Genomic DNA, 23,407 nt, shown 5'->3' with positions numbered 1-23,407 from the left:
GGAAATCATTTATTCCAATCGATTTGTGCGTTGGCAGCAGTGTAAATATTTAATCTATGGATCGAGTTTTTTAACAGCTGTGGCCAGATCATGTTCGCGGACATCGAGCATGGATACAATAGAACGTATTCATAACGAGTTTGAAATCGTGGGCTAAAATATTTATCGCTATGGGATGCCAACTGCAAATAATAGAATTATTGTTATCACAGACTGCATTTAATTCGCGTGGCTTATGTGTAAATGATATTTCTGCCACCTCCTGACTGATAATCATTTGTAGGGATAAGGACGTTCTACCAGTAATTGTACTGTCAGTCTTCATCCGCCACTGATGTCGACCCAGAGACTGTTTTTCACATCCTTCTTGTTTGGTTAGGCTCGTGTGGGTCTAACTTACTTCGAACCTTGGGACAGTTCCTTCAGTGTCTGGTGGATTAACCGCGGACACAACACAACTTTATTAAACACAGTTCAAAGGGCCGGGGGGCTGCTGTTTAGCGTTAGTAAAGTAATTTAAATACCATATTACATCGGGAAGGTTAGGTTAGGTTACGTTAGCTTAGGTTAGGTTGGGTTAGGATAGGTTAGGTTGGGTTAGGATAGGTTAGGTTGGGTTAGGATAGGTTAGGTTAGGTTAGGATAGGTTAGGTTACGTTAGCTTAGGTTAGGTTGGGTTAGGATAGGTTAGGTTGGGTTAGGATAGGTTAGGTTGGGTTAGGTTAGGTTAGGTTAGGTTGGGTTAGGATAGGTTAGGATAGGTTAGGTTAGGTTAGGTTACGTTAGCTTAGGTTAGGTTAGGTTGGGTTAGTATAGGTTAGGTTACGTTAGGTTACGTTAGCTTAGGTTAGGATAGGTTAGGTTAGGTTACGTTAGCTTAGGTTAGGTTAGGTTAGGTTATTCGCGAGTTTCGCATGTGTTTTTAGTTCGCGTCTATCTCTTAAATTATATATTAAATGATTTTCATAGAACTTTGTATGAATGCCATGCGAACTAGAGGCAACTGTGAAACATTTAATTTCTTAGCGTTAAGAACGCCATCATGGACAGATGTAACTGATCTATCAACATGCAACATTTACTGAGGTGGCTAATTTGTAGAATTCAAAACAACACGAAGTCTGCCTGAAGCCTTCATTTAGCTTTCGCTTTTGACGGCGATGAATGAACTAATATACCCAGGCTTTCGAAAAATAGGTCATAAAGATACAGATTATTTTATAGGTTAATAATTACAAACATGGCGACTGTGCGAAACGTTTAATTTGCTTCATGTTGGCAGAATCTGTAGTAGTGAAAATTATGAACAGAAATGACCCACTACATTTCATGATTATTACTTTGTAATTCATGCCAGCCTCGCTGTATGGACTGTAATTTTTGAAATAAACTATGCAACTTGTAATCCCACTCAGTCTCGGTTCGATTAAGTAATTCCCTTGAAGGTGACGTTTTCAAAAGGAGCGTAAACGAATCGAAGTGTCGTATCCACGTAAAGGACCGAGTAAGAGCCAATGAACTTGGAATTTTTCCACCGTAGTAAGAATTGAAGCAGGATGGATGGATTGCCATTTAAACATATAACTGGATGTTTTAGATATAAGTACACTTAATAAGAATGTTAGCTCGAACAGCGGAGTCTAGTCACGAACGTATGCAATCTCATTTCAGCAAAAACGCTGCTGTACGAATCCGTACAAAGTCAGTTCAATTATACCGTCCCACTGCGGTCGGAATGTCTCGCAGAACCAACAGCGATTGCTGAATCAGTTGATGGCTGGGTCTGTAAGCCGGCTGGGAAACAGGCAGCTTGTCAGTGGATTCAGCAAGTCTTCTTCTGGATTCGACACATGGCGTCATCGAACCCAAAGACTGTTACGCGGGCCGCCATGTCTCACACGTTCACTTGAGAACGACTCCCGATTAGTGGCGGAAACCGATCTCACAATGACCGGACAATTCTTGTACGGCTGATGGAGAATCCATTAATGGTTAAACGTCGATGTATTTTTGTTTTATTTGATCTAACCGATGTCATTCCGGAAATACGTCTAAGCTGCGAAACGGTATTCTACGTTTAAATGCTATTCCCTGCACTGTTTAACTACGTTTGATGAAACATGGGCGTCACAGAGCCATTTCTGCTTTGCACAGCGCAGTGAAGTGTTTCTACACCAGAACCGGGCAATGCCACGCTATTATCCCGACTGACAGGTGTCATCTGAACATGATAACAAGAAGTTGATGACGGTGGTAACATTGGCTGTCCTCATCTGTGTTATTAGCGAGATAGTTTCTGTTGCTCCTATAATTATTGGGATTACTTTTGCTTGAAACTTCCACATTCTCTGTATTTCTATGAGAAGTTCCTTGTATTTCAAGATCTTCTCTGCTTAATTCTTAATCACATTGCCGTCAGTCGATATTGCTACGTCCATTAAGTTGCAAGTTCCGTTTTTGTTTCTGATTATACGAGGCGCGTCCCAAAAGTAAGTTTCCCTGGGGCCGTTTACAGAAACAAAACACAATTTCATGGAAATATTTATTGCAACAGATACAGCAACATATTCGCCACCGGAATTGAGACATTTGTCATACCGTGGGACCAACTTTTGAATACCCGTGTCGTAGAAGTCTGCCGCCTGGGATTGGAACCACTGTGTGACAACCATCTCCGCCTCTCTGTCATTCTCAAAACGCTGACGCTGACCGGACAGGAATTTCTTGAGGTGTAGGAAAAGATGGAAATCACTGGGAACGAGGTCCGGGCTGTAGGGTGAATGATTAAACACCTCCCAGCTGAACTCCTGCAGGAGACTTGCTGTCCGTCGAGCCGTGTGCGGCCTAGCGTTATCACTGACCGCACTTCATAGTCGGCGGGAGCTGGAATAAGAACCTCCATCTTCAACAGCTGCAACGATGCTACTGTGAGAACGCGGGAAGTGCCGTTAGTGCATGCGCCATGCTACGTCATTGCTCTATCACGTACGCACAGTCGCTTCGCGCAATATAAGGTTTGCTAGCTGTGGGACGAGTGGGAAACTTACTTTTGGGACGCGCCTCGTAATATCTAGTTTATTATTTGGGATGATTTTAATATTATTATCATCGAAGTTTATTTTTAGACACTTCGGCAGTTTCAAACAAACTCTGACGTCATATATAACAAAGTCGCATCTGTACGCGCATATTATTATGAGATAAAAAGAAATTCTAGTCTGTTGTAGTGAAACCAGATAATTTTTGTGTTGTTATCCGAGGGATATTTTGTTAGCGTTAAACAAAATTGAAGCACATCTTTTTAAACATTATGTGGCGTTGCTTATTGCTACGTTCCGCAGAAAAAATGGAATTAAAGGTAATTTTTACAAGGCTCGTTTGTGGCTAACAACATCATGCTTCCTTGCATGCGGTTTGTTTAAAAAAAAACAACAGAAAGTTAATTATCATCCATGAGCTTTGCTCTTACGTTGAAAACGAATTAAGGCAACATCCACGCAGTGTCGGAGTGGACGTGAGATAAAAAACATTTCTGCCTTTTATCCGTGTATTAGAACAGACGTGTTTCGTTCTCACTGAAGATTGCTTGTATGCCCAACATTCAGATTCTGAGTCATTGGAGTTTGTGGAATTTTCGTACAAATCCAAAATCGAACAATTTAAGAAGAAATATAAAAAGTAAGTTCTCTAATAAAAATAAACAAACCGTCTAATCTGAAACGTTCATCTCTTGCATCAAAATTATATTTTGTAAAATATTTGTTATTAAATAGGGTTTGTTCCTCCTTCCCATTCTTGTTTTAAGGAACCATTAAAATGTACTTCCTGAGAAGCTGACGTTCATGACGTCAGCAAATGATGACACTTTCCTCCGAAACTGTTGTCTACAGAAATGTTGCGTCGTGTTGTCTGGTAGAAGTTTTTCTCAGAACATTTTGAAGAAGTTTATCCTAGGACATGAATGGTCTGATGAGACCTCACAGTTGTTTCGAAGGTCCATCTGCCAGTAGCCATCGGCTGTTTCGTCTGCGTCAGTGTTCCGAAACCCTGTTCAATATTACTGTTCAGGTTCTGGGTCCCTGGTAGTGACTTACACTTTGCGCATTAGAAACATCGATATTATGAGGGCTCAGCTGTAGCCCCCACAACACAAGACCCCAGGACGACTGACGAGGGACTGCATTGAGGAAAGGTTCAAGCGATCAGATTTACTGACGATGAAGTCACAGAAATTACATCGCTAATAATTTATCGGGGTTGGATCACGTTACTGCATGATTTATCAAGTGTACGCGCTATTCAGTTTGTTTTGTGGTTGCAATGAGTGCTTTATTGATGTATTATTTTGATTCTTCGTTAAACAGGGAGTTCCACGCTCGCTTCTTCAATGCACGTGCTTTTAAACATTTAGAATCATTTGTTGGTAACGTTATATTTCGGTAAGCTTTAATAAAACAGTGGAATGCAATTTTGCTTATGATTTCACGTCCTGGGTTCGCGCGTAGGCAAATTTCTCCTCCCCTTTTTTAATTTCACATTGTTAATTTGTTTTTTTTTATTTTAATTGTATATAGTTTATTGGAATGTTGATTATTGTTATTATTTATATTTTTCAGTCAGGTGCCTTGCATATGTATTTGTGTGGGTTTAAAGCTCAGATTATTGTCAAGGAGCTTAAAGTAATTTTAACCAGTTTTCCAAAATGCTGCCTTCTTGAACCTCTCCTTCCTCCTTCGCTTGACCTCTTATAGGCATTAAGGCTAATATAAATATAATCGTATCGGTGTTCATCAGTGACTTTATAACCAACTTACGAGTTTAAATGAAACTTGTTAAAAATATTAGTTTTCCGCCATTAGCAATACAAACATGTCAACTGTGAACTTACGAGTGGGTAAGGCTCTATCTAGCACCACGTAATGTAGGTACTTGCAGTTTTCTGTAATACAGGGTGATCCGAAAGTCACGCAACAATTTCCTAACACATGTTGTGTTTGCCCAAAAAATTAATTATATTTAAATCGAAAAACAAGAAACAATATTAAGTGTTGGGCGATGCACGAATTCACTCTTTTTCTCATGTTTGATGAAATCCGGCAAAGATTCACTGCAGTGATTGGATTGGATTACGAGCTGACATATTGCGGGTTTGTTTGGATCATGACAATCGGGAAATTTGTCTATGCAACTTTGAAAAATATGGTAAAGTTGCGTCATATTGTGATATAATAAGTATATATTAAATCTTGTCCGTCTAATCACAATAATTCTTATTAAATATTAAAATATTACAATAATTAACATGGAAAAATGATGGTCTAATGTAAATCGAATATTTCGATAAAGAACATCATTTAATATTTTAAATATTTTAAATGTTAATTATTGTAATATTTTAATATTTAATAAGAATTATTGTGATTAGACGGACAAGATTTAATATATACTATGCAACTTTGAAAAATATGGAAATCAAAATCCATATAACTTTGCACTATAATGCTTACCTAATGAATACCATTACATACCAGTTACGTAACATCAAAAATAATAGACTGTATAATACCAGATACAAGAAAGCGTCAACGTATCAGTCCACTGAAGCCGAAATCCGTCTAAATAATATTTAAGGATTCAGTCCGTACCGCGAAGAAAACACAACATTTTACCATTCCAACGATCAACTTGTTGAAATAATCTTTGTTTATTCTGAGAATCATGTGAAACACGTAATACAAAATGAAAAGGTATTGATTGTTAAAGCAGGTGGTACATATAGTTACCATCGTGCTTCGAATGGTTAAAGCCATTAAAGAACGATTAAAATTCGCGACGAACATTGTGAGCGTACAAATAGCAAAATAAACGAGTTGTTCAGGAAATGGAAGGCTGATGTATGACTGTTAAACGGAACTACCACGTTCATTTGTGCAGGCAATTAGGCCAATTAATTCCAGAGCAGAGAAATTAAGAATTTAAGAGCCTTCTGAGTTGCCACATATTGTAGCCTCGTATCACCGCCCTGGAAAGCTCAAATCTGCGACTTGACATTCTACTCGAGTTAAGGGTTTAATATCGTGCATCATGTTTTATACAAATGTACGCAATGCGCAGGCGCAGGACCTCGCACTAGAAATTACAACTTAGCCTGTTGGTTAGGCCGCAAGCAGTTACTGTGTCTTGGAAGCATATTAAGTTACGAAAAAAGGTGATAACACGGAAATGAGCAGGATAAGCAAGGAATAACCTAATAATTAATGTAAGTAGCTTACCACAGACAAAAACGAGTAGCATAGAAAAGCATAATATGTATGGAACATCAAAACTCTTCTCGAAATATACACAATGTGGGGCCCTGATGCCCCAAATCAATATATCTTAACCTTAATATGCATTTCGAACAGTTATTTTTATACCACTGTTTTACTTTTGAATTAAATGAAGTTTAAATTCGTTTCAGTGGAATTTACGTTTTGTGTTTTTTGTGAGTTTGAGCCTGGAATTAGTAAAAGTGGGCGGCCTTTCTTTAAAACCCTGCCTTTAGCACGAAGTCGTGGGGTGTATGGGGGGAGTGAAGGTAAACGTTGTTCATTATTAACCTTCAGACTAAGTGATTTAAGTTGGCTAATTCTCGGTGGTTGCCATTGGCTTTGGCTGATAGAAATCCTGTCGGTAATCAGATCGGTCGCCAAATTATTATTCTAACTGAGCTATTTCGGCCCGAAAGTAACTACAAATGCTTATACACCACGCAGATTAAGACTTTTAACATGTTTCTTGCACAAACAGTCTTTTGACTTGAAGCTCAGAGCAAAATGAGACGGTGAGTGGATTTGTCAGCTGCTGTCTAGCCACTTCTCTGTCTCGCCTCGGTTCCATATTGCATGGAGTTTGGCCCCATGACAGTTTTCGTGGTGTTGTGCCGAGTGGTTAGCACTCCTTCGTATTTGGGAGTTCCCGAGTTCAAATCTCGTCCCAGACACCGGCTCTTCTAATTGAGTTGTTTTACGCTTTTATGATTTCATCCAGGCGGATTCTGAGACAGTGTCTTAAATCAGGCCACGGCGGCTTCTTTCCACATCCTTCCTAATTCGACGCTCGTTAATCAGATTTTAATTCGACGTTTCGACGTTCGTTAGTTTGAGATATTGACAGCGCCGTTAAATGACCTCGGAAGAATTGACGGTGTGACGCTGAGGGGGGAGAAGAGTAGACGCGGACAAACGAGATATGTGTCGCTGTTGCAGGCGGCCGTGAGAGCGGTTTAAAACAAACACTGCAGTTCGTAACCCGCTTGATTCTGGCTGTAACAATCCTCTGTTGCAGTGCCTCGTATGTATGCATTCAGTATTAATGTTTTAATTAGCAATCATCGGCTGCCAAGGTCTAAAGCCAGGCTATACATAGGGCAGTTATTATTCCCGCATTGTGGGAGTTTGGTTGGTGTATAATGTATTAAAAAGACAGGCCAGCAGGCTGCAGTGTCGGGCTTCAAGTTGCCGCTATAATAGACTGCTGTGTATTCAAATGGCTGTAGGAAATTTGGTATCCATGAATGAACACTGCGCTCAACATGTCCGCTGTGTAAACCGACCGACGAAATAAAAATTGACTGGTTTTTGACAATTCATGGAAAGGCGTGGTTGATTACAGCTGAAGGCAGAGCGCATATGTGCTTAACACAATGCGAAGGAATGATACAATCCATTCTCTTATAATCGCTTTTATTCATTCGAGGGCTGTAATGACGCCGTATCAACTGTGAGTTTTTATTTACCTGGACTGAATATGATAATAATTAAGCCTGTAGCTTATTTCGATGTTCTATCCGTCAGTGTATATTATTGGCTGAGGAAAACCACGGAAACCGAGAGTGTCGTCGGTTTCAATACTGAGTTACTTCGTAGCATACTAAATTACGTACCAACCACTTCCTTCTGCATACTTTAAATTGCGTCACTGTCTAGTCGAAGTGTTGTTTGACCCTGCGTGATGTGGATTGGTGGAAATAGTTTTTAAATCAACCAGGATACAGTCGGTCCTAACAGAGATCCGAAACACGTGTCTCCTAGTAGTGTAACCGCATAGCCAAGTTCTCGGTTAAGATGGACGTAGCTGCAGAACATTCACAGGTGGAGAGATAGCGGTGTGCCGATGGCTTATCAAATCTGCCGGACGATGTTGTTGTTTTTGTTGTGTGTAAGGCCATGAATGTCCTCTAAAGCGAAGATAGGGATCGAACCCTAATCAGCAGTGAAGTACAGGTTGAGTAAAAGCAAGGAATCTGCAACAGCCCTAATCTAAACTAACATAAACTAACCGAACCTAACCTAACCTAACCTAAGCTAACCTAACCTAACCTAAGCTAACCTAACCTAACCTAAGCTAAGCTAACCTAACCTAACCTAAGCTAAGCTAACCTAACCTAACCTAAGCTAAGCTAACCTAACCTAACCTAACCTAACCTAACCTAACCTAACCTAAGCTAAGCTAAGCTAACCTAACCTAACCTAACCTAAGCTAACCTAACCTAACCTAAGCTAAGCTAACCTAACCTAACCTAAGCTAACCTAACCTAACTTAACGTAACACAGCCTTTCTAACTTAACCTGTCGTAACATTGTCTAACGTGTTGCCAAAATTAACTGAGCGTTATGTACACTGCGTTCCAGCGTTTTTGGCCTCTGAACTTTTGTTAATTGGAACCTTGGATCCTGTCAGTTACCAAAAGTTTGCTGGAAGGGATGGCAGCAGGCCGCGTACAGTACACTCCAAACAAAATATCACCACGGCACGTAACACAGGAAAGTCGATTTCAATACACTACAAATCACTAGAAAATGATCACTGCAGAGAGTATTAGATAATTTTATCTTCTTCAGAACTCTTCGGTCGTCTTCCGCTCCTCGCAGACCATCGCTTTCTGAAATACCACTCGATTCATCACTTATCTTCAATTATAATGCGTTCAATGGCGTCTTCGATTACGCCTTCTTGCTAGTAATAAATTTGTTCCAGTTTTTCCACGTGCTGACATACATTCTCCCATTCCTCACGTCCAATTTCTTCGAATCTCTGGCGACACAGACGCTCGACGTCCCTAATCTTAAATGTTGTGTCCTTCCTTGTTTTACGTCTGCCCAAATAAGTTCAGTGGGGTTTAAATCGGGAAGGTACGGCGTAAGTCTCAGCACAGGACGTTCTTTGTCTGCTAAAATGTGATCAGTAACATAATATTTGTGCTTTTATTTATTTAATTTGGTTAAATCGTACAGTTGTCACAAAATGGGATGTTTATTTCCAATAGCCAGGCTTTCATTTCGTCCTTCTTTGTGTTAGATTTCGGTGGTTTTGTCGTACGAGGCGTTATCAATGACCAGAAAGGAGACTGCAACGAACAGGTGCCATTTGTTAACACAGCTCAGTCACAAGACAATATTTATCAGGCTTCCACACCGCTGCACTGCCACAGACTGTACTGACCGACGGAAACTCCTGCCTCCATTGAGTGGTCCGCATACTGGGCTCTCTCCCTAGAGGTCAGCGGCCATAATCGGTGGATCCAGTTCTAATCGCGGTTGGAGCGGCTCTGGAACGCCATTTTGCCCTTCTAACGCCGATAGAGGACATTACTTTGCGAGAGTCGCACTGTCGTTCATTGTGCGTTACTTGCGAGGTTTCCAAATGCAAACAGTATTCGCCGATTTTAATTTACTTTGAAGAGATTTTGTAACAAGTGTCCTATAAAGCGCACAGTATGAAGAAACCTCACGAAATCCATTTCACGAATAATACACCTTTCCTTCTGACATCCATTCGTATGTCGCGTACGAACATCATATAATCTACGCACAGTTTGTTGGCAGCCCCGTTCAGGCACCTATTATTTCAATCCCAATAGCTTTTAAAATATATCACAAACTAAGCCTTTCTGGTGTGTGGTCGCTCCGGGGGTTGGGGGTGGAGGGGGTCACAGCGAACCGACAGCCAGGGCGCGGGAGACGCCTTTGTTCGATAATGGTACTATGTCTCTTTTTGTCGAATTAATTGGCGCTGGAAGCATCGTGGCGTGCATATTGAGCGGGTGTTTGGTGGGTGGTGCCGGGCCGCTGGCCACAGTCGGTGTTCCGACGATTGAAGATACTTTGCAATCACTGTCATCACTATCATATCATCACTGGAAGAGGAAGGACCGGCGAATGATTTAGGAAATTAAACCTTTGTAATTCGTGTTCTTCACCAAATGAGAGACGACGATGAGATGAATGGGTCTTTTAATCTAGGGGGGGGGGGGGTTTTAAGAGAAATTAACACGCAGTTATAGTAAGAAATCAGCAAGATATGAAGATACGATCAGGGAGGAGATAACAATAAAATAGACCATATAGTAGGCCTAATATGGTCCTAGGGTGTTGGCTAGATTAAACTGGCAAAGGGTGCGGATAATACTTTCCTACGAAATTAAAAGACGTAGCACATGATTAGACGTATAAGTGTTCGGGCAAGTTAGATTAATAAGGAATTATTATGCAGGCGGTCTGGTGCTTTTATATATTGACAAGTAATGTAATGTATTGTACAGACTTCAAGTCCTAGGCAATTATACGTAATTACGTATCTCTGAGGTCACGCGCAACCTTCTCGTGCGTAGAAAACACTTGTCAATGCTGGAAATAATGTCTTCTGCAAATTATGTTATTACGAGTTGTGACTCCATGTGATTAACGACATTTCGGAGAATCAAATTGCCTACGTCTTCGAAGCTGGAAGCGATTGGTTACACCGAAACGTTGCGTCCCGGGAGGCAAGATTAGGTAATTTCACTGATGTGAGTACCCGAAATCTCGGAACCGTGTGCTAGGATGCGTTTAGCACAAAGACAAATGGCCACGTGACACTGTCGTAGAGGCGTCTCTCCCTTGCGATGGATTTAACTGGCGTTTGTTTTGTAGAACCTCAGGAATAATCTGTGTTTCATTCTTAAAGTCTGTGGACAAACGACCAAGAACTTCGACGTAACTCTACCAACAGATCCAAATTTAGCGAGATCATTTTCTAGACCTGACCTAACCTAACCTAACCTAACCTAACCTAACCTAACCTAACCTAACCTAACCCAACCTAACCTAACCTAACCCAACCTAACCTAACCTAACCCAACCTAACCTAACCTAACCCAACCTAACCTAACCCAACCTAACCTAACCTAACCTAACCTAACTTTCCTTCAGACACTTCGGTCAGCCATCCACTGTTTTTACAACCGGTGACAGAACTTTTTTGAAGTGTGGCAACACTGAGATCTCATCCCGCCATCTTTTGTTTTGCCTCACTTGTGTGTGCTGGCGTTTGTTTCTTAAATTATTTCAACCCCAAAACAAAGAATATCCACTTTCAACTTCATCACAAGGTCTGCTATTTTGACTTTAAGTAACACAACTATTTCTAAAAGCTACGTTACGGTAGCAGCACTTTTAAAAATGAACATTTTGACATCTGGCGTCAATGCTAAGAACTTGACTTGTGAGTGTTGCGTTACTGGAACCTTCCCCTCCTCCGCTCCTGTATCCATTTAAATATACCCTCTGTGAAATCTTGGAAAATGAAATACTGGATTGTCTGAACCGGCTTGCAATATCCGCCCTGTGTAAGCCAGGGCAGACCGAGCGAAACCATCTAACTGGCAGTCTATAATTACTCGCATCAGACCCGAGGTTCATTTAATTTTTAAAGGGTTTCCTCCACCACCACCCCCACCACCCCACATGTTGCGCGGGACACAATGGCGAAGGGTTTAGGAAGCCTGAGTGATCGTCTGCGATTCAGAACAAAATAACCCTGAAGTCGCTGCTAACACGATTAGCAAGTGGCGTAGAATTACCGCGTGTCGTAAGAACGCAGTGAGCGGTTTGATTCACAACCATTCACTTTGCATTTAATTACAAATAATCCTATTACATTCAATAACACTTCTAATTACAATATTGCACTTCAGCTACGCCATTAACGTCACGTACACTTACTTACCTTGGCAATCTAAGCGCGTTGTTCGCCTCACTTCCAATTATTTCTGCTCTAAAATATAATGTCATCGTGACAGGCGCTTGCATCCAGATCAACAAATGAGATCAAATATTCGCCAGAGTTTTGCATGTACGTGGGAGTGAGACCCAGGCCTCTCACACACAAAAAATCGCAAAGCGCTGGGAGTAATATTTTGGCGCAATGTTCGGACGTAACACGGGAACGGGGAAAATACGTAATGAGGAGCTTCAATAGTTTTCACTCTTATTTTATATTTATTTAGTGTTCTGTGTGACGACAGGTCCATATGGACAGGATCCTTCCATCCTTTTCTCGGACTGGGACCTGTTCATATACGTTCTTGGCAGATGATCCAGAAGTGGTTTGCCATTGCCTTCTTCTGTGTGTTAATGGTGTAATTGTTGGGATGCCACGGAGGAAAACTCCGTGTTGCCTAGACCACGGCCTTGCCCAACACAAGTTATAAATTCGAACCCGAGACCCCAGGATTACAAGGCCAATGAATTTATTGAAGAAAGGAGAGTGAGGTGATATGATCATGTAGAACGCATAAGGAACACGAGAAACGCACACAAAATTTTGGTTGGGAAACTTTAAGGAACCAGACCACTTTTGCGAAATAGGTTTATATTTGAATATGATATTAAAATGGATATTAAATAGACAGTGCCGTCGTGTAGACTATATTGAACTGACTATGAATGCGGTTTCGTGGCTTGATGTTGTGTGATCTGTTATGAAACTTCGTGTAATAAAAGGCAGGGAAATTATTGAACAGGTTGCTTCTTGGAATTGTTCAATTTTTACCCGGGCGTAGGCTGACACAAATTTATGTAGAATGGAGTAGGCCTTTGAGCTGATATGCTTGTATATACTGCATACAGGTTATAAACTACATGGAAATAGTTTGAAAATATTTTAAGAATCGTTTTGCAATGTTTGGAAGCCTAAACGTATAGAAGAAATAATTACAGAATGCTCGTTAAAGTCTTGTTGTAGAGAAATGAAAGGTTAGGCGTAGTTCTTTATAGTTATATTTTCCAGATCAATCAAGAAAAGGGATTTTTTTTGTATTAAGTGGTAAAATAATGATTCATTTTACAGTAACAAATCAAATATGTATTTATATTAGTACAGTTGAGTTACACGTATCAACTTCGAATACACATAAGCACGCAGTTCAAAAGAAATGCCCGAACTGGGTAAGTTAACAGCAGTTAACGTTGTTACAGTGAGATCTGTGCATTACAGAATCCGCTGACGTAATATAATGTGGACAGACACAACTCGGATGCTGTGGAACTGTTTTATTCGAGTACGTCATTAGCTCATGTTAGTCAGCGTCGAATCTTTAGTAAATTAGAAAGAATCTGGAAGGAAGCAAAATCCTCGATAAAAATAGTTGGCCTCCCGGAGTAGATTTGAACCCAGAACCTCCAGGATACGAGGGAGGGGTGTCGAACTTTCTGCCGAGATAATTTGTCAGTAGCCTTTGTCTTCTGTAAATATTTAAATCTGGAGTTTTCGAAACGTGGTTCTATTAGATATAATAAAACGGATAATAGTAAAGAATGGAATTTATTACTAGCAGGGGGAGGACGAGGAAAATGTGCCTTAAAATTAGGAACGAAAGATGTTTAACTCGATCATCTTATAAAAATTTCTCAATTTTTACATTGTCTTCGAAGGAAGGTTTGTTTTAATTAATGAATTTACGTACGTGTTTAATTAATTTTATTAAGAACTTCCAGTTATAGCAGTTTCACTGCTGTACTGGTCCTGTTCATATAATATTAAATTAACGGCTTGATACTGCTTTAACTTCATTAATATAAATCGGACATTTTACCCCTAAAGGTATTAAGACGAGAATGAAAATACCTAATCAGTACAGTATTTGAGAGCCATCTACCTACCGTTACATTAACTAAAATTGACACTAGGTACCCTGCGTCCCATCCGGATTTTCTGTTTAAAACATTTCGTATGCTTGAGTTGTGGGGATGTTGGACCGTGCAGTCTACTATATTAAATACTGAGGGATATTTCAGAACAATGGCGGAAATAAGGTTTTCTGAAACGTCGGTCACTGTCTACCTGACTTAACATCCCACATGGCAGCCATATGTTCATAATCGTCTCCGCTACTACATGAAATCACACCTAATAACAGTCTTGAATATCTAAGAAACATCGAATTTTAAGGAGTTATTTTAATTGGATTCAGAGAAAGATTTCTTCATTTATACAGTAATAGTTTTTAATTTGGTAAGGCGTTCTTTATGCACATATAAAACTTTATTAAATATTGTAAACCTACTGGAATTCTCGCAACAGACTGTGAATGTGTCTACAGCCTCAGAAAGGAGCTATCGGGAAGAAGTTGTATTTAACGTTAGTAAAGAGGTTAATTTTGAGGCGAGCGGAAGTACAGGGGTTCGTGTCCCTTGTTGGGTTTTGTTACTAAAGGTGTTCAGACTTTTAGATGAGTATGAAGATCTACAATTTTCGAAACGAGAATGAGGTCTGGTTACATTAACGAGAATGTTACTACGAAGAGAAACTGGTGTCGTGTTGACTGAATCGATGGCTTTGCGTGGTTTCGAAATCGTCTGCGGATTCTGTAACATTGTCTTTGTCTTGCCTCGCACATTTGCTGTGTACAAAGCGAAGGTTACATGATCTCAGTAATGACAGAAATAGCTTACGGGAATTTCTATCATCAGTTCCCTCAGAAATCGACTGATGATATAAAATTCTTACCATTTTAAATCCCGAAAGCTGTTAAAGAATAATGTTAGTTCAGATAAAGCACAGAGACATTTAATTTATTTGGTTGCTGAAACGCATTTAATAATAGAACCATATTTTTATAAACTATTTACAAACTATACACAAAAAAAAAACACAGACACGTTCACATGACGGAACATGAAAATCGATTTATACTATCTTATCATGAAAGTCGATACCTCGAATTCACGATTCAGCTTAGAGTTAAAACGAATTTGCTCTAGTCGAGATTGTGAGCTGATGGCTGTAATCTGCGTCTTCCCCAACGTGTGTTTTAATGGTACAGGGTGTTTCAAACAATGTTCACTGGATTATCTAAGAAAAGGAAATTTCGTACACAGAATTTACGTTACTGAAATATATTTGCCCCAGGCTCGTTCTTTCTCATTGTGTGTCAAAATGATTCTGTATACTTTACTGGAATGTATGTACTTCCAAATTATTTTATTACCCGTTTTCTGATCGATAGAACAACAAGCGACGTGAATTTATCTTTTTCACAACTTTAAGGTAACCCCCCCCCAAAAAAAAAATATATATTATGGGCTGCGAGCATTTGTTTCCAGTTACCATGTTGCCACATTTTCTAGCTTTCTCTTGATAACTTCATCACAGCCTCGAGGGAAATTTGGTGTAAGTAAAAGGGAAAATAAATGATGAGGCTGCAGTCGCAATGTGATTTGTGATTACTTGTCCAAATTTCATTTTGCAGGTCAGTTCGTTTCAGACTCTACAAATATGGAATTTGTTACAAATGTATTTTATTTATTGACGGCTTGAGTTTTCTGAGCTCTGATTATTTTTTTAGAGGCGAAATTAGTCGCATCTGCGCACAAAAGAATTTCGTAGAACCTTTTAACCAAGAAACAAAACTGTCGTACGAACTCGGACCGTGGGCCACGTGACCCCCTTCTCATACGCTCGCCTTTCGTTGTTTCTCTAAGGCAGAGGTTCCCAAAACTTTTATACCTTGCGCCCCCCCTTAAAACATTTCATAAATTTTACGCCCCCCTTCCAGAACAAGTACAAGGAAACAGATTTGACATAGAATTTAGCTATGAGTAAGACTGCCTCAACCAAGCAAAGGATGTTAAGAATGTTTCTCCATATTTCGTTAAAAAAAATTTCATACAAACAAAAAAAAAATACGACTTTACCACACATGTTAGGAGTCGCAAACCCTTCCGTCCTATGACACACGTAGCTCAAACACAGTATAAGTCAGTTCTTGGATCTTCATTACCAGTGACGTCACCCTTACGAAGCGAAATTTCCCTCTCTAGCCAGACGTAGTAGCTGATCTCTGTTGTCTCGTCCTCACAAGTCCTCGGTCTGGTAGTTGATACATCGTGTTGTTAACAACTGTTTTTTGAAATCGAATATCGTGAAATGAAACCACTGGCATTTGAAGAGCCTGATTTCATATGGAACGATAATGTTTCTGTAGTTAATTTTTCACGTAAGAATAAATATATACCGCCTATGGCTTGGCGGTAATATTACAGAGGCTTGCGTGTTGGACGCTTAGTCTCTGCATCATCGCGCCCTGGATTATCGAAGCTTCTCTCACTAATAGCATCACATTCTTGACACAGAAGAAAGTGTACTTGTTTATGAACGGAACTTGGATAAAGAATCACCCTGTCAACGCACGCGCGGTTAGTTTAATATTTGACACACGGACATTTAAACTTCAGTTTATTTTACGACGAATTGCAGTCATTTCGATTTGATCCGTGCTGTCGTCGAACGGATTAGTCAGCGGCGAGGAGCGTCGGTATTACGCGACTTCCAGATCAGAAGATTCGTCGGCTTCGCTCAGTTGATGGATGTGTGACGTAACTTCCGGGTCCATGCTGCAGCCCTCTGGAGGCTTCCGGTTTGCGTGTTCCTCCTGTAACTTCCGGATGCGTTCCTGTTCTTCTCGTTTCTGTTTCCGCCATTTTGCCCTTCGGTTTTTAAACCACACCTGCGAAACACAGCAATGTTAGCAATGGGTTGGACATGGCAACTGAAATAATCGAAGCTCACCAAATTTTTGCACGTTTTCAGGCCTACGGGTGTTAACTGGCAAGAGATGACACTGCGGATTGGTGTAAATAATTTGAAAAATTTTCCCCGTTGTAAACGTACCCTGATTGATATCGATTAATATTAGAAATTTGTAGAGAGTTCTAATGTCTCGAAAGCTGTTAGGTTTGTTTAAATTCTTGAAAATTATGTGAAAAAGAGTAGAACTGTATTTTATATGAAATGGTACTGTAACAAAGAGCTTAAGAAATATTTTCATTTAAGAACATGACATAACATTTCTATAAACTTAATTAAATTACCCAAGTATTCATAGTATTGACAGTATCGATACATTGATGGTTACAAACTACTTTTAAAGCTACAAGGCGTTCACAAAATATCTGGAAGGACTGAAAAATACCAAAATTTTTGTAGGAACTAGTCCGATGATTGTGTTTATACTAACACCGTTATATTAGCCATAAAGTTATCGTAATACTTGATGCATGAAGATTTTTTTTTTTAGAATGGACAGATGTGAGATTGTGTTGCTGTGAATTGTGGCATAAAGTTTCGACCGACACATACACACACAATATATGCGACTACATAAAACAGCCGGCCTGGTGCTCATGCAATTTTAATTAACAACTTTAATGAGTGAGTGGGGAAAGAAAAACAGAGAGCACAGCGGTCCCTGCACCCATCCTATTATATCCCATTCGATTGGTCCAGCCCAGTCCATTTTTTATTAACATGAATTTATTTATGAAATCAGCCAGCCAGCCAGCTCCCTGTCACGGTAACAGAATCAAGCCACAATTATGTATTGGCGGAGGGCGATTCGTAGGTGAAATTCTCGTTTCAGTTTTAATTAGTTTGAAAATAAAGCAAAATATTGCAGTTCTGCATGCGGAAATAATTACGACGACCATGGTAATTCTATAGCAATTCCACGGGTCATAGGTCAAAGAGGAATCGGGAACCATCGCGAACATAGAAAACAATGGAGCATCGAATCGGCACTGACTCGTCGTCAGCTGATCTGAGATTGAGGCGGTAGGTTCCTCTGAACCGTCGGCAACCAAGTGCTGCATGACTGCGTGATATCGCAAAAATAGCTCAGATCTCTGCGAATATTAGCACAGCCCTGCGCACTGTCTCGGGGTGACAAGTACGGGTGTCAGATTTGCGGGAAACCCTTGGATAAAGAGTCCACAAATATAATTTAACCCCCCCCCTCCCAAGAATGAAGAATGTGCTCCTGAAAAATCTAAATCCTCGCTTACGATCCTTTGCAAATACGCGCTCTTTCGAAGTGCGTTGCTCCTGGGAAGTACTGCAACACGCACGATTTTTGTGCCTGTAACTCTGGCTTCAGGTGCCCTCAAGTTTCCCCTCAGATGGGCCCAAATTCGGCTGAATTCTGGTCATCAGGCAGGACGAGAGACAGTGGCTAATCTCATTTCATCGCATCGTATCGTAGAACAAGTTTGAAAACATGTACTCTTTGGAGTACAGTGAAGTTATATACGTGTTCTTCGCGCCACGTGACGTAAATCTTTGTTACGCAAATGTGATCCAGGAACATTATTGCTAAATGACCTTAGGTCATTCTTCTATTAATGTTGCAGTCAGGATCAGGGGTGTAATTCCTGGTTAGCAAGGCAGGGACTTGTGACCCGTGGGACAAAATCATTGGAGTATCACAGGTCTGCTCTGTTATTGTTTCCGGGACTTAGAAAATTCCTAGGTTACGCTTCTAACCCGGATAATGGAAGTTACGAAGTCAGTTTCTGGCTTGACGAAGAGATCTTAATGAGTAAGCGAAATTTATAAAAGAAGTTTGCTTACGTAATTATTTTTCGAAATCTTGCTGTTCTTGGATAACACTTCCCAGAGTAACTTCCATTTACAAGCCCAATAAATTATTTATACTGTAACGGCACATCAGCCGGAAGATCTGCGATTAGTTTTCTGTGTGCCGTCAACATTAAAATCAAGCAGAATTTTTAACAAGATCGTCGCTATTGATTCGATGTATCGATTGAAACCAAGAAGTCGGTTCAATTTCAGATTTGTCCCTCAGCAGTGGTTTGTTTAGGCTTTGGGGGGGGGGGGGGTCGATGCGTTGAGTGCCTGACGAACAAGACTCATGGCGTTCGACAAAATGGCTTCTGGGGCCTCGCCTTGACGGAGCGCTGCACCGCCATATTTGACGAGTAGCCTCTGTCGTTGGTTTCTGAAATTACGTATGGACAGTGTCATATTTTTATTATTTATTTAGTGTTCTGTCTGACGACAGGTCCATATGAACAGGATCCTTCCATCCTTTTCTCGGACTGGGACCTGTTCATATACGTTCTTGGCAGATGATCCAGAAGTGGTTTGCCATTGCCTTCTTCTGTGTGTGAATGGAGTAATTATTGGGATGCCACGGAGGAAAACTCCGTATTGCCTAGGCCACGGCCTTGCCCAACACAAGTTATAAATTCGGGCACCGCTGGGAATCGAACCCGAGACCCCAGGATTACAAGGCCAGCGTTCTAACCGCTAGACCACCTCATCTTATTATTATTTAGTGTTCTGTCTGACGACAGGTCCATATGAACAGGATCCTTCCATCCTTTTCTCGGACTGGGACCTGTTCATATACGTTCTTGGCAGATGATCCAGAAGTGGTTTGCCATTGCCTTCTTCTGTGTGTGAATGGGATGCCACGGAGGAAAACTCCGTGTTGCCTAGACCACGGCCTTGCCCAACACAAGTTTTAAATTCGAACCCGAGACCCCAGGATTACAAGACCAGCGTTCTATCCGCTAGACCACCGTGGCAGTTAGTGTCAAATTTTTAACTAAATAAATGAACGAATAAACAAATGATAAGAAAATGAAAAACAAATAACGAACAAATATATACACATACGTGAATAAATACGTATATAAATAAATTAATAAAATGCGTAATAAGACGCCTCTTCGTAGATAAACTAATTGAGCCCCATCGTCATCGCGCATGCTAATCGTTCTGCGTTGAAGTTTCGTGAGCCGTGTCCTGAGAGATCTCCGACAGCGATCTTCTCAATGAAGTCGTAACAACATGGCCGCCGGCCGCTGAGCATGACGTCACTCTCGGAAGGAAACGAATCGCAAATTTGTTGCTGTACTGAGTCAGAAAATCCCGTGCGTAAGAATGAGAGTCGTTTCTTGAAGGTGACACCTGAGGTTCTCTTGTCGACGACAAAAATTTTTGGCCGGGGTGGAAGTGGGACATTAATTCCGACTTGCAGTTATGTGTACGAGGGGGGGGGGGGTCAATGTGATTTCCACTTCGTGGTTCTCTGAACACGCCCCATCTCTATGGTTATAAATTTAATTGCTAATTTCTATTTGACAAAGTAAAATAATACGGATCGAGACTTGCAAGCAATCATTTGAATTATTTCAGTGGTTTCCAACCCACGTTCGCGGGGCTACTCGTAACACTCGAGTGTCACAACATTAAATTTCAGGTTATCACAGCGGTGTGTAGTGTCTTCCTTCTGCCTCGCACAGGGCGACTGAGGACCTGAATATGGAAGCATAAAATTCAACCGAAACGTCGCTAATTTCAACGCAGTATGACAGGGCGGGGGTGGCAAGAAGGCAGAGAACTGAAGCGTCTGAGTTGAACCTAAAGAAGGAGGTGCAAGCAAAATAAGCCGAAACGTCGGTAATGTCTATGCCCATATGTACCCTGCAGATAACAGGCTTTTTCTAAATTATTAACAGTGCTGCATCCAAGTAGTGTACAGAGTTAAAAGAATGGCTGTTTATGCAGCTGTAATAATCGCACAATTTTTTTATTTTCAATTCTTGGTATTTGTTTCCTTTAGATGTTTAAGTCTGACACCTGAAATCGTGCAATATTAAATTTAGAATTATAATGTACCATATTCCTATTTCATATAGCCTGTAGCTTACCAATTTAATATACCACCGAGTAGTTTTCAGTTCCTTAGTCTATTAAATGGCGTTTAATAGACTACAAGTATTAGTCTTTCGGAACGAAAACTCAGGAAAATACTAGTAGCAGTTGATTGAGGAACGAGGGAGCAGTGACCTCTCTTAAGACGACAGTCAGCTGTTGCTAAGTCTTTTAATTTTATTCGTGAAATTAATAAGATGACTTAGTCCGTGCTGTTGTAATTCTGCAGTATGTAAATTCAGTTGAAGATCGCTGTTTTCCGAGATGTTGCGCCGTCCTGAAGATGGAGGCAGCAAGAACCTCTTAAACGCTGTTAAACTTCTACCAGACTAAACGGCGCACCAACCCCAGAAGACTGCCATCTGTAACCTGTATCTGTCAAAGTTTTTGAAATCTAAAATCCGACCTTCGACCCAGGTCACTGAGCTTATATTAGATACTTTATTCCACTGTTACAGCGTCACGTAATATTAACTTTATAAAGTGATTGGATTTAAGTGGCTGATGGCTGGTTGGGACTATCCACGATCCACCCCCAGTGCGCCTTAAAGACGTGGTGCTTAGGTGCAGTCGTCGGAATTGTTTACAATTTTGCTGTGCTCGATTACCCGAGATGACTTTCTGGTTACGTGCTCCAGACACAACGCAACTCTGTTCGGAGGACGTGCACATACGCGCTTTTACCACTGCCTTGTAATTAACTGTACGTAATCCACAAATGCACTGATCTCCATGAAAGTAGATTTGCGTGTATGTGTTTATAATTTGTTGAAAGTTAATGAAGTTTAGAGGAACAACTCTGCGTGTTCGCGAATGCACGATGATGTTTAACAAAACAACATTAATGTCAAATGTCTAGTTGTATGTGGAGGTGATAAATGTTAGAAGAATTTTCGAGTGATTTATTTGTCTCGTTCTGGATAATTTTAATAAAACGGTGAATCGACGACTGTAATGCTGCTGTCGTGCTCCATTCGAGATGAATGTGACTGAGAAAGAACGTGTCTAAAGTCGCGAGACATTCCCTTAGGTCAGTCGGACTTATTTCAGGAAGCCATATTTCCTTAATCGTCTTTATTTGTATATCAGATCTAAAACTTCTTGACGATGGTGAAGAGTCAATTGAATAAAAATTTTCTTGGATATTATCCATCGTCTAGTAAATATAAAACGTAAAACGACGTTTCGGAGATAAACGTTTATGTAAATGAATGATAACAACGAGTTCATATTCTGTTTCTGCACAGAAAATATTGCAGACTGCGAGTCTGCAGGGTTGTTGGGTGATAGTATTACTTATATGTGGCTGAATTTCCGATGCTTCGGAGAGCCTTACTGTTTCCATCTTCAGGGCGAAGTGATTATCGAATTGAAAGAGCCAAGTGTCCCACTACACAGAATTCGGAGTGGCAATCTCAGTGATGTTAAAACGGCTGACTGGATCACCGAATCCAGAGTCTGCAGAGGAAGTGGTTCGTATTCCAAATACAAAGTGACGGTCCGCACGTGTTGCCACAGTTTCGTCGTGTTCTTCCGGTTGTATACGAACTTTTCGGTGGCACGTGCTACCTCCATCCCCCTGGGTTCAAGCAAGGCGGCTTTGGTGGTCGGCCTCGCCTATGACAACCCAGAGTACAGCCGTCAATTCTGGTTATCCGTTCTCGTAACGTAATAAATTGTAAATGGGAAGTTTCAGAACTCGGAGTGCAATTTTGCTGTAATAATTTCCAAGAAAAGTGCTCACTCGTTTTCAGGGCAGACGAATCCAGAAGGAAATGGGCCGGGCCACAGCTGTAGTGAGTGTAATCGCGGGTGAGTGATGTTCCTGGAGCCCATTCCAGCACAAAAACTGCCTTCTTTTGTCTGGCTTCATCAGATTTCTTCGGGTGCTATAGAAAACACTTCAGCGCGGTATCACGACGCGATCGCCAGATGAGTGAGTGGTTTCGCTGCTTCTGTTTGTGACACCTTCTCTGTTTATACGGCGGGCAGGGTAAATCAGCGACGCGGTAGGATAATCAGAGCAAGCAATCTGTTCCCTGCAATTCTGAACAAGCCGAGGCTTGTGTCAGGACTGGAAAAGCCAATTTGTCCCGTCCTTTTGTGCGCCATCCACTTCTGCTTCCTGGCTAAGACAGTCTAAACAGCTTCTCTCCGCAGCGCCTTGCTTCATAGTTCCTGCGAGCAACATGGGCGTAAGGTGCATAGATCCTTAATTTCCTTCCCGGTTATCAGGTTTATCTTAACCTCCCTTAACGACTGTCTTTTCAGGGTCGCCAAAGAACCTTGGTGCCCACAGAAGGGCGTTTGGACGCCAGCGAGAATTTTAAAAAGATTCATAGGTGACATTTTAAAAAAGAAATTACTACATACCTTTGAAATTAAATGGAAAATCCAAAACGTATATAGGCCTACATATTTCTTGCGATGATGTTTTGATGTTCATTTGCTTTAAATTAAAATGTTCGTAACGTGAAGAATTCTACATTACGATTCACCAAGATCTTCCAGCGACTTTGTACAAACTTTTCGAAACAGAAATGTTGAACACGTGTATTGGTCATCCCTATGCCCAATCTTAGAAAGAGAC

General features: G+C 40.8%; 1 protein-coding gene and 1 long non-coding RNA gene across 4 annotated transcripts in view; one reads left to right on the top strand and one right to left on the bottom strand.

Moving 5' to 3' along the window:
- The window catches only part of LOC147873323 (uncharacterized), an 84,321-nt gene that overhangs the window by 30,380 nt on the left and 30,534 nt on the right, over positions 1–23,407 (top strand). The window lies entirely within an intron of this gene.
- Positions 13,148–23,407, bottom strand: part of LOC110834369 (goosecoid homeobox) — a 40,968-nt gene continuing 30,708 nt past the window's right edge. The window contains exon 2 of the mRNA XM_087352038.1: positions 13,148–16,807. Coding sequence (XP_087208164.1) covers positions 16,619–16,807 — 189 coding nt within the window. The 3' untranslated portion in view covers positions 13,148–16,618. The remainder of the gene's footprint in view (positions 16,808–23,407) is intronic.

The sequence above is a fragment of the Zootermopsis nevadensis genome, unplaced genomic scaffold (assembly GCF_977971745.1).
Source record: "Zootermopsis nevadensis isolate Lab colony 2312 unplaced genomic scaffold, Znev_1.0 Znev_ptg000020l, whole genome shotgun sequence".
NCBI lineage: Eukaryota > Metazoa > Arthropoda > Insecta > Blattodea > Termopsidae > Zootermopsis > Zootermopsis nevadensis.
This window is presented reverse-complemented; position numbering and strand designations above follow the sequence as displayed.